This window comes from Salvia hispanica, chromosome 2 (assembly GCF_029641045.1).
Source record: "Salvia hispanica isolate PSC_SH4W2 chromosome 2, Shi_PSC_v1, whole genome shotgun sequence".
NCBI lineage: Eukaryota > Viridiplantae > Streptophyta > Magnoliopsida > Lamiales > Lamiaceae > Salvia > Salvia hispanica.
The window spans coordinates 38896495-38909519 of record NC_142693.1 but is presented as its reverse complement, the minus strand read 5'-3'; the positions used below and the strand labels follow the sequence as shown (position 1 = coordinate 38909519).

Here is a 13025-nt window from a genome sequence, read left to right as displayed (position 1 = left end):
ATGCTCTTCGCTTCTCATTCAACTCTCGCCATCGCTCCTGTGCTCCTCCTAGGTCAGTTTGTGAATTGGCATACTTCACTTCAATTGTTCTTTGATTCCATTTGTCTGGTAAATTTGTATTAGCTTCCTGAGTCCGGCAGATTCTCCCTACGCACCTAAACTTATAAACACGTGTTAGTTCATTGAAATAACAGAAATTCACCTCATAACCAATGCATGAAATGAGCCTTATCATTCTGCATAAACATGAATGAGAATACCTAATGTCTTCGGCCATTGTATGCCCAAGACAACATCTAAACTGAGGATATTAGAACAAATAAATTAATATCAGATGTATATTTTTATAAGTTTAGAGCAATAATGAGCACATAGTAAAGATTCACCATTACCAACATAGATACGAAATGAGATAATTGGAGTGACACCCAAATTCAATGTTTGTACCACATATGGTCGTTTGAGATTATGTGAGCTCTAACTGTCTATCAAAATAGTCACATGAACATCTAAAATAGAACCATCAATCGTATTGATCAAGGATGAGAGGTAGTAGCTAAGATAGTTAATAACTTAATTTAAAATCTTCGTCTTCAATTTATATAAAATGCGTATAATTTATAATAGACTTAGGAAAAATTATACTAATAAATAGTTAGAGTGGAGAGAGAATAACGCAAGAGAAGAATATGAATGAGAAGACTCTCCTCTAAATTATTCTCTCTCTTACTTAACTCTCTCTCCATTTTAACTAAGTATTTATTATCATTTTTCCAAAACGAGTGCAAAAAATTCAAGTTCTATTGATTCGAATGTTCTTGAGGTCATCATGCATAAAAATAAACAATAAAATACAAGAACATGCTTCATAATCAAATAACACATGCATACATGAATTTCGCAAAATTTAAATCCAAATAATCAGAGCCAAAGACTGTCTCTGACACCAATTGAAGGAACTGGCAGCGGAAGCGAGCGGTTTTTACATGCATTGATTATCATAATTTAACAATTATTAAATCGAGCAAATAAATCACATAATAATCAGATCTATTTAGCATATTATGTAGACAAAATCTATTCGCGTAATTCTCACATGTATCATGCTCATAACTTGAATATACCATGCTTTAAGAATATTGAAACCTAAAATATGTTTTTCTACGGAGCATGAATAATACCTAGTTAATTCTCCAAAGAATTGATGATGGCTAGCAACGTGACACTTTGAATACTAGACCACGGATCTTCTCTCTTGTTCCCAAACTGTACTCCAATATCAGTGTGGGCTGATCTCACTGGAATACTAGGACTTAAATAAAGAAGAAAGAAATTCTACTCCTAAGAGGAGACGAAAAATTCGAACCCTACTCTATAAGGGGGGACAAAAATTTTGGTGTAAAAAATTATATTTTTTGTCTCCTTTATTCTCCTATTTATATTAAGTTCCTTTTGGGCCCAGACAGGGATCTATGGAAGGTTTTGGATATGGGCTCATCCAATTTACTTTTTACTAATTAAATTAAACCCACAATTAAATATAAGCTTTAACTGGAATATTACGAGCAGCCACTACAGAAGTAATATTGAACTCTCCCCATCCAAATCCGAAATTATAAGTAATCCGGGTTTCCGTTTTAACTTTCATTTCCCGCGCGCTTAAGATAAAAATGTCCATTAATTAATTAATGTCTGCTATTGTCTTAATTAATTAATTTCTTATTCATTCCAAGAGTGGACTTAGCATGAAACGCTTATTTATTATTTCATAGAGTGATCAAACTCCAACTAGCTAGGTTCTGAATAATAAAGCCTTGTTTCGCGCTCCTCTTGAGGACATTATCAAACGAGACTCACCTCGCGCACGATTCAATATAATAGCAATCTTAGCACCGCTAGATATTAATCACCACTACCCAATATATCAGGATTATTTGGTTACGAAAAACCCGCACCATTTGATAAGTCAAAGTAATGCATAATCAATACCGTATGCTCAATGCTAACCTACATTGATTAAGAAACAAATATTTATCAAGACCTCGCCTTTCAGTAGATAGCCCAAGGACAAGTCTTGTTGTTAGATCCGTTCAGTGCTATACCACACCAATGTCATCTTATTTCAGTAAGGCTTAGAAATATGCGGACTGACATTGCAACCTTTCACGATGGATAGTCTAATTCCATCTAGGTTGTGAAATTCTTCTTTTTCTTTGTTTAGGATTGACCGTGTTACCTTAAAGTGGACGCCGCCCACAACAGGTCTAGTAAAACAAAGACTTAGACTTTGTTAAGTTAACTTATACATTTAAACATGCAATTAACATCTATTAAATGTAAAACATAACAACATTATGACAAAAATAATCTGTTTTATTCCTTGGAAAATAAAATAAGAGTTTTACAGTATTCAATCACTCGAAACGTGATTTCTAGTATACAAACTCTAACAATTCATACCTAGGGCCAAAGTCAGTATAGAAAAACAATCTAGAGGCAAAACTAGCAGTCGCAGGCTCGTGAAGGGGATGAACTCAGTTTCGAAGCATAAGCACATAGACTGCTAATCGAAGGATCAATATGGGGAGAACAAAGGCTCTAAAGATTCAATATTTGCATGACATATAGTTATATAATCCTAAGTCTATTATAAATTATACGCATTTTATATAAATTGAAGATGAAGATTTTAAATTAAGTTATTAACTATCTTAGCTACTACCTCTCATCCTTGATCAATACGATTGATGGTTCTATTTTAGATGTTCATGTGACTATTTTGATAGACAGTTAGAGCTCACATAATCTCAAACGACCATATGTGGTACAAACATTGAATTTGGGTGTCACTCCAATTATCTCATTTCGTATCTATGTTGGTAATGGAGAATCTTTACTATGTGCTCATTATTGCTCTAAACTTATAAAAATATACATCTGATATTAATTTATTTGTTCTAATATCCTCAGTTTAGATGTTGTCTTGGGCATACAATGGCCGAAGACATTAGGTATTCTCATTCATGTTTATGCAGAATGATAAGGCTCATTTCATGCATTGGTTATGAGGTGAATTTCTGTTATTTCAATGAACTAACACGTGTTTATAAGTTTAGGTGCGTAGGGAGAATCTGCCGGACTCAGGAAGCTGATACAAATTTACCAGACAAATGGAATCAAAGAACAATTGAAGTGAAGTATGCCAATTCACAAACTGACCTAGGAGGAGCACAGGAGCGATGGCGAGAGTTGAATGAGAAGCGAAGAGCATCTTTTAAAGGATCTTTTTTCGAAGGGCACAAGCATAAAAGTAGCAAAGAAAAACGCCCTAGGGATCCGAGCCTCAACTATAAAAGGAGACAACTATCTTGAAGAGAGGCAGCTCCACTTTAGTCTACGTTCGCAGCTCACTCCTCTCCATAACTCACTTCATATTTTTCTCTTCGCACTTGGCGAAAATGGGTTGATAATCGGGGGCCGTTGTCTGAATAGTTCTAGCAGTAACACTATCTCGTGGGGGCGAAGATACAATCTATTTCAGTTTCTGTCATTTTACACCGTGAACTTCATTGTTTTTGAAGCTCAGCGCTGATTACTCCTTTTTTGCACTTGATTCTGATATTATGAATGTTTCAGTTTGTGTTTCGTTTGGTTTTGATGCATTGATGTTTGGTTTTTTCTGATTCGGATGCGTTTAGCAATTGATCGAAGTTTGGATTTCGAATCGGTGAATTTGAGCTGGATTTTTGTTGATCTGAATGAAGTAGGATGGGACTGATGGTGGTGATGTGTGATCTGGTTTAATTGTGTTGAATCGTGTTGAAATTGAGTTTAAGATGGTGGATCTGAATGTTTCTGTTTTGGCTTCTGCATGATTATGGCTTCTCACTGTTTGTTTTCAATTCTGCTCGACCTAGTAGATTAGATTTGGTAGTTTTCTGTTTAATCATCATGTTTAAGTTCAGATCTGCATTTGCTCTGTTTTAATGCTCTGTTTCGTTTAAGTTTACTGAAGAAGATGAAGTTAGTTAGTAATTAGGGACCAGATCTGCATTGTGGAAGAGTTTGTTTACTTTTTGTAGCTTATTCTGTCATTGTAGCTGATTTGGGAAAATGGTCTCCACTGGTTTTCGCAAGTTTGTTTAGTCGTTTTAGGAAATCCTCAACATGACCCAGTAGTTGTAGTTGTTTAAGTTCTTCTAGTTGAGTTAAGTTTCTTAAGTCATGCATGCATGCGTACGTTCCCTGTTTCCTAAGTCTAGTAGATAGATTAGTTTCTTTTCATTCCGTTGAGCCTAGTAGTTAAACTTAACCCATGAGTTGCGTGGCAGCAACCAACCATTTTCCAGATCCTCCGAATACAATCTAAATTCATCCATCTCTGTGGGATCGATCCTTACTTCCATAGAGTAGCCAATATTATAATGGGTTGAGGTTTTGAAGTGGTTTGAGAGTGCACCCAACGACATTCCAGATAGGTTTCCGATCTGCTAGACCCTGCGGTTTAGTAAATCCCCTAGACCCGTTTGCCTGCTATCAGTTTACAATACACTTGCACATCTAAATCTCGCAAGAAAAAAAACACTCACTTAACAGAATTACACATGCAATTAAATTGGAAAAAAGGACTATTGTGATATTAAAGGGAGATGATATCCTTTTGAAGGTCATTACCTTTAATAAGTTGATGGCTATGCATGCAACGTCAAATTATGTGGATTGTTATAAAATTTTGATGATACAGGTGGCAATAATTTCACCCATCCCTCTTGAATTTTCCTCTGACTTGCTAGAAGAAGGCTTGATATTGTTGCACATGTTTCTAGCATATTTCAGCCCCTGGTGGGTCTTCCCATGAGCCTTTTTAAATCAATGTATCACTTTATTGTCAGTAAAAGTGCAGTTAAATGTGAGGTCTTACATATATCCTCACTATCAAAATTAGAAATAGAGAAACAAGTTGAAGAGATGCTTTTTTTTTTATTTTTATAATTGACTTTAGATTTAAAGGCCGTGCCACCGAGGACTCAAACCTGAGACCTTTGGCCTCAGGTAATTGACCTCAAGCATTGACCTCTCACCGCTTGCCCAACTCACACACATAATTAAAGAGATGCTTTTGCATAGCACAATTCAGGTAAGTCAAATTGCATTTTCTTCTCCGGTATTATTTGTCCGCAGAATGTATGGTTCTTCTTGCATGTGTCGACTATAGGGAACCAAATGCAGTCACAATCCATGATAGGTTTCATATCCCTACATCGACGAGTTGCTTGGTGAGATGGCGTTGCAGCTCAATTCATAAAGCTTGATTTAAGATCTGGATATCGCGAAATTTGCATGAGGTAGAAGGATAACGTTCAGAACTCATGAAGACCATTTTGAGTTCTTGGCGATAACACTTATTTGTCAGGCATGTATGAACCATTTATTCTCCCCATATGTGCGAAAGTTTGTCATCGTCACTTTGGTGTACAATGCAACTCTGTCATTGCACTTGGAGCATTTCAACCGCAGTTTTCAAGGTTTTGGAGGAGCAAAACTTTTTAGTAAAAATTACTAAATGCTTGTTTTGTCATCAACCAGAATTATTCTCACCTATTCATAGTGTATATATCTCTTAAGTGAGGTCTCATTTTCCACTAAAAAAATTTTAACTAATTTTTTCCTCCTTTTCTCTCTTACTTTACCAACTTATATACTCCATCTGTCCCGCGTTACTTGAGTCTATTCTTTTTTGCATTCGTTTTGAAAAAATGATAATAAATACTTAGTTGAAATGGAGAGAGAGTTAAGTAAGAGAGAGAATAATTTAGAGGAGAGTCTTCTCGTTCATATTCATCTCTTGCGTTATTCTCTCTTCACTTTAGTTATTTATTAGTATAATTTTACCAAAACGAGTACAAAAAGTACATGACTCAATTAGCGTGGGACATAGGGAGTATGTAATTCACTACTAAACTATTTTTTTGTATGAATGTAATATATAGTTTTTGTAAAACTGTAGGGAATAAATATATGCAAAAATACTTTGTGTTTTTTTTATATGAATTAATAAATAGAATATCATCAGAACTTATCGTTTACATCATACTCTCGGGCATACCCGAGGAGAAACATCAACAACTAGCCAACAAGGAGACTAAGCATACCAAAATAACATGGGCAAAGCTCATGGAAGAAATAAAAGATCAACAAAATCCACTGTAACCCAGTGTGGGAGGGCCTCGTTAAAACCCCTTGGGAATAAAACCCCATGGGAAAGGAAAAAAAGAGTACTATGATGAGTGACTCAAGACGTACCAAAATTTTAATACCACCTGAAAAACAGTCACCATCATCATCTATCTTGGAGGTGGAGAACAACCTGATCGTGGGAGAAACGTGAGTTCAAAGTACTATAGGCGGCTTCCTTAAACTGAAAGATCACCCTCGCAATATCCCAAGTCTTCCCATCGAAGATGACCGATACTTTTTGTTTTATAAATAGAATGTCGGTTGCATAATTTACGTAGAAAAATAGTGAATTGGTAATTTATGAAAGTTTAAATAGTGCCTCAGAAATTAAACATGTAACAATATGGACTTTTGATTATTTCTTGGAATTTCAATGTTCAAAGTAGTACTCTGATACGAGATATCTCCATATCTCTATTAATTTGTCTATCAATTATTTGTCATATCTTTCCATATATGCTTATGATTATTTTCTTGGTCACTAAGTTAGGGTATTAGAGAATTAGTCTTATAAATAGGAGCTATTGTATTCTTCTATCGCATTCAATGAAGAAATATGAAATTATCTTTTTAGCTTTTATTGTTTTGCAATCTTAAATCTTGGTTTGATCGACCGGCAAAGCTCCGGCGACTGCCTTTTATCGTGTTAAGGGAACTTCACCCTTAACAATTGGTGCTTCCATTTTCGAACTCATGGCTCATACCGATGAGAATCGACACCATCAACCTTGGGGAATGCCACGACCGGGAGAGTCATCGCCGCGGGTGGAGGCTTCACCGGAAGAGTTCATGACCTCGCAGCTTGAGCGTGTCGCAGTTGCACTCAACAAATTAGAGGCTCGACTTGATGCTGTTGTTCTTCGAGTAGGCGCAACACAGGTTACGCCACACCCAATTCTTGCGTCCCCCCTTGAGCGCACCAAGGCTTGCATCGGGGTACTATTCGCGCCCCGAACCTGACCCACCAGATGGGCCGCCGCTGAACGCCACCACACAGCCGCCTTACACACCCTACCAGCCATCGTTTCCTATGCACCAGCCCTACACTTGGCAGCAACAGCCGCCGAGCTCTGACCTTTATATGCGCTGGTACCCACAAAGTCCTATACAGACGCTGCCAGCCACACAACCTCGCCATCCAACGAGCTGGGATCTCCCCGAACAGCGCCAACATCAGAGCTACCCACCCTTCAACCGGTTGCCTCCTAGACCGCCGACCTGTTGGGACCCACCGAGACTGTACACGCCACAAGAATACACACCATATGATCAGTCGCCTCTCAATCTATACCTTTCCTATGGTACCCAACGTTTAGCAACTATTGGTGAGGGAAGGAGTAATTCCATAGGTGACTTGGATGATTATTGGGACTCCGCTGAATCCCGGAGCCTCTCTCGTCCATATCTCCATCACGATCCATCGAGTAGCTTGCTACCTACTGCAGTGATTGTCCCGCTGCCACCACTGCAGCACCCGTCCTCCTGGAGCCCGACAAGCCATAACTGCAGCTGTGCTCCCGCCTTTGAATATGTCCCCACTAGCTCCACCTTGCAGCCCCGATGTCAGTAGGGAGGAAGACGAATTGTTGGAGAACCTGCCCCCGCCAAGTCTGATCTCTCCGCAGTGCGTCCCCAATGTTAGTGGAGAGGAGGAAGCACTATTAGACGACAAAAAGGAGGCTGATTCCGTTGAGGAAGTGAAGACAGTCATAACATCATTCAATGTGGCTCGAGTGTCATCCCAAGATGTTGAGCATTGCTTGGTTGAGAAGGACAGTGATTATCTATATGCACTTGATGGAAATGAAGTGGCAGATGCCTTTTCAATATGTTTGAAGGAAATTGTCTCTCTCTATAAGGATTTTCATGGTGATGTTGTTGCAAGAATGAATCATCGACCAACATTGCTTGATGGTGATGCACGGTTGATCCCGCCACGCAATGACACGCCATGTGTGAGTGTTCTTGGACGTGTGGACAAGCTATCCATTTCAGCGCTGAATTTTGACAATCACATTGGTCCTCCCTTGATGATTTTTGATAGGGATGATGAAGGGAGATGCTTCCCTATTCGATGTGTGTTTGATCCAGGAGGAGATAGATCTCGTCGAGCTTATGTTATCAGCAACTCTCTTCTTTGCTTTTCGTGTTCCCACCTTGAGGACAAGGTGGAATTTAACCGTGGGGGAGTTGATACGAGATATCTCCATATCTCTATTAATTTGTCTATCAATTATTTGTCATATATCTTTCCATATATGCTTATGATTATTTTCTTGGTCACTAAGTTAGGGTATTAGAGAATTAGTCTTATAAATAGGAGATATTGTATTCTTCTATCGCATTCAATGAAGAAATATGAAATTATCTTTTTAGCTTTTATTGTTTTGCAATCTTAAATCTTGGTTTGATCGACCGACAAAGCTCCGGCGACTGCCTTTTATCGTGTTAAGGGAACTTCACCCTTAACATACTCCCTCCATTCTTTGTTAATAGGGACATTTCTTTTCGGCACGGAGTTTAAACATAGTGTGTTAAATGGATGGTGAAAAAAGTAAGAGAGAGTAAAGTAAGAGAGATAAAGAGAGAGTAAAGTAAAAGGAAGAGTTACTTTTTAGTAAAAATAGAAATGACTCAATTAACTTGAAACTTTTCAAAATAGAAAAATGACTCAATTAACATGGAACGGAAGGAGTAGATTACATGTGAATCTTTTGTTAGGAATTATCGCTATCAATGGAGAATACACACTCTTGAATTCGGAGGAGGTACTGTGCATGAACACAACACAAACTAGTCACAAAGAATCACCCGGTCTTGGTTAGTTCTCCAAAGATGAAATAAGATGGATGAAGAAGTTCTCTAATTCAATTCCTTTCGTAAAAATAACTTTAGTTGTAGACTTGTAGTTGTTTGAGCAAATTAAGCTAAAAATATAATTAAAATTTCATCCAACACAAGAGAGGTTGTCAAGTTTTATACAAGAAATCCCCAAAATAGTACTCCATCCGTTCCATAGTAATAGAGGCATTTCATTTTGAGCACTCATTTTAAAAAAATAATTATAAATAGTTAAAGTCGAGAAAAAGTAAAGTAAGAGAGAAAATATTGTAGATAAGACTCTTCTCTACATTATTCTCTCTATTACTTTTGACTCTCTCCACTTTAACTATTTAATATTATTTTTTCAAAACGAGTGCAGAAAATGAAATGCCTCTATTACAATGAAATGGAGGGAGTATTGAATTGATAGAGTTCCTTACCTACAATAGCAAAGGCCAATGATACGGATTATGAAAGAATAATCGATTGAATGGAATCAAAGTGAAACAAAAAGTTCTAAGCTAGTATTTGATTAGGTCTATCCCCTTCGTTATTACAATGGTCAGCATTGTTATTGTATGAAAACAAGAGTCTCACTGGTCTTTTTCATTCAGCAGCTCAAGACTTGATACTAGCAACATCTTTATTAGACCTGTTGTACTTCATATGGCTCTTGACTAGTTGGCCGGCTGCGATGGCAGACATGAGAGACAATTCTCCTGCAAGAACTGAGCCGGCGACAATGGTTGCCAAAAGGCGGGCGTTGGATCCAGGAGCCTCCTTATTGGCTCCCTTGACACCGAGCAGATTGAGGCAAGCGGACTGAGAGGCGAGTTGAGTCCCACCACCTACGGTCCCAACCTCAATACAAGGCATGGTGACAGAGACGTGAAGGTCCTTGCCATCGTTGACAGCTTCCATCATGGTTATGCAGTGGGAGCTCTCAATGTTTTGTGCTGGATCCTGTCCGGTGGCTATGTAGATTGCAGAGACAATGTTGCTAGCATGAGCATTGAAGCCCCCAAGAGCTCCAGCCACGGCAGAGCCAGTGAGATTCTTGAGCATGTTAAGCTCCACCAAGGAAGCAACATCAGTCTTGAGCACCTTATTGACAATGTCTCCTTGGATTACGGCCTCACACACAACTGACTTGCCACGGCCCTCAATCCAGTTGACTGCAGCAGGCTTCTTATCGGAGCAGTAGTTTCCAGAAATACCCATGACATCCATATCAGGGAACTGGTTGGTAAGGAAGTCCAAGGTGTTTTGAACACCCTTAGAAACCATATTCATTCCCATGGCGTCGCCCGTGCTGCATGAGAATCGAATGTAGAGATTCTTGCCAGCGACGGCGCATTTGATGCTCTGCAGCCTGCCGAATCTGCTGGAGCTGTTGAAGACGAGGGAGAGGGTCTCAAAATTAAGAGGATCTTCAAGGAAAAGCTTAAGCTCAGCAGCCCTCTTGGCAGAGCCGAAGCGGACGACAGGAGCCCTTGTCATGGCGTCTCTGTAAAGGGAGCTGGTGGCCCCTCCGGAGGCATATATAGCTTTACACCCTCTGTTGGTGCTGGCTACTAAACAGCCCTCTGTGGTCGCCATTGGAACAGAGTACTCACATTCGTCCAACAACAGCGGCCCAGCAATGCCCACTGGAATCTGCACATACCCCACTGGCATTTCACAGCACTGTCCAAGGATCGACTCGTAATCCAAGCCCTCCAAGGGAAGCCCCTCCAGGGATTTTCCTGTGATGCGTTGCAATGCCTCGCGGCGGATGGCGGCCGCACGGTGGCAGTCTCCCAGCTTTGATTCTAGAGCATAAGAGGGGATCTTCCCCTCCACCACCGACTTGATAATTTCCTCGTCGTCGGCGCTAACCTCAGTCTTCTTAAGAATATCATCATCGGATTTGGGAGCGGGAGCGGCAGCGCAGGGGAGTTTTGGTGAATCTTCCTTCACCATCAAGCGGTCGAATTCTTCCTCGTCATCTTCTTCGTCAATTGGAGCGCGGGGAATGACGATGGACTGGACGAAGCCGATGCCGAAGAAGCCAACAAGGTAGATGAATGAGGCCACGAACGTCACGATGGCTCCAATATCAGACAGACTAACCACGTGGAGAGGTGTTGAGTTACGGATCTTTTCCCGCCACCGGAGAAGCAGAAAGTATACCACCGAGAAGAACACAGTGAAGAAGAAGGCGTTTGTCAGGTATACTGGTACTGATACGGCGTCGGATGCCTTCTCATCAGCGGCTGCGGCTTTGGCTTTAGACTTTGACTGGTGGAGGCGGCCTTCCATTTTTGAATAATGTTTAGAGGTATGTTTGTGTGTTGCAGAGAAAGGGAGTGCAGAGTAGGCCGGACTGCACTGCTAACGCTGCTTTAAGTGGAAATTTTTGGTGTGGATTGAATTGAATTGAATGCTTAATGATGATCTACTTATACTATGATGAATATGTGGTCAAAAGGAAGGTGCTGAGCTCGTTCGTGGCCTTGAAAGTTGTGCTGCAATTTGTAATCTTTAATTGGATTTTTGGGAGCGAATATTACGAAAGAGCAAGTGAATTGGCGTAGTGCCATGTGTGTCAATTCAATAGTCAAATGCATTACACGTATAACTCTGACCAATAGTTTACTTCATTGAATACGCGTGCATAGCTCTAACTTTTGGTATATTGCTGCCAATTACAATGCTTCTTCTTATCTTAAAACATTAACATTTCTTTCACTTCATTTGTTCAGTACCCAGGTACATATCTTGTGTACTTCTATAAATTGCTTACAGACTAAGATAACATATATTCGCTCGTGCAAAGACATCATATAAATAGGTCATTATCTAATCGATAAAAATGTGTATTCTCCCACTTAAACCAAGTAGTAGTAGTAGTAGTAGTAGTAGTAGTAATTATCTAATCGCCTATTCATTTGAGTTTGGTCATCGCACTTTGCTTTGAAAATTCCGTCTGTTTCTCAAATTGAACATCTTTTATTGTACTGGCTCCGTTCCATAGAAATAGGTCATTTGGGATAAAAAAAAAATTAGTTGAAATTGGGTAGTGGATCGTGGAATCCATATATAATAAAGGAAAAATGAGAAAATGAATACGGACTATTTCTATAGAACTGACGAAAAAGAAAATATGACATATTTCTCTGGGACGAAGGGAATATTCCATTAACTAGTTAGGTTGTTTTGAATTACATTACCCTTAAATATGTTTTAAGAAAACTTTAAATTAAAGTCATTTGACCCACTTTACAGTAATTTGTTCCGTGAGATTTAAAAAACCCTACGTAGATTTTATGATAATTGATAGTAATTTATTAAATTACTGCTATATTTATACTTTAAAGCCTATATTGACAAAGATGAGAGGACAACATAAATTTTTAAATTTCTTTGGTACGATACGTTCTGATTTTACGTAATTGTTATTAGGTGTTTGAATTGAATGGTAAGATGTCATTGCATTATTGTTTTAACTCAAACTAATTTTAAATTCTTCAAATCTTATGCATAATATTTGATGACCAAGTTATGATCAATTAGGCCCTCAATTTACGGGTCCACCATCACATATTTTAGTTGGTATAGCATCTCGAATTTGACTTGTTAGTCGCTAATATTAATATGGTAATGGACCATTCAGAACGTGGAAAACAACTGGTGCTGAAATTATTGTTAGCAACCCATTTTCATTTGAAAATTAGGGATATTATCAAAATTTCAGTTATAATTTAGTACTACTCCATATAACAAATGAATTCAGTTACTCTTACACTTAATCAAGTGCGAAAATGGTAGACAGCACTCCATTGATCATAAAATATTGATTTTCATTGAGTCAATAAGTCCTAACAAAATGTTAATGTGAAATGCCAAATTATTCTGGTCCTACTTGGACTGCAGAAATAAATGCCCTTTTGCATTATCGCGACTCAGTTTTACTTTTTCTCTTT

The 13025-nt window shown here is 38.7% G+C and overlaps 1 protein-coding gene across 1 annotated transcript; it reads right to left on the bottom strand.

Moving 5' to 3' along the window:
- Nucleotides 1-9526: 9526 nt before the first annotated feature.
- On the bottom strand, nucleotides 9527-11488 carry LOC148932364 (3-hydroxy-3-methylglutaryl-coenzyme A reductase-like). Its single transcript, XM_089064718.1, has one exon. It carries the CDS (start codon nucleotides 11359-11361, stop codon nucleotides 9679-9681), a length of 1683 nt encoding a protein of 560 aa, XP_088920844.1. The 5' UTR covers nucleotides 11362-11488; the 3' UTR covers nucleotides 9527-9678.
- Nucleotides 11489-13025: the final 1537 nt, after the last annotated feature.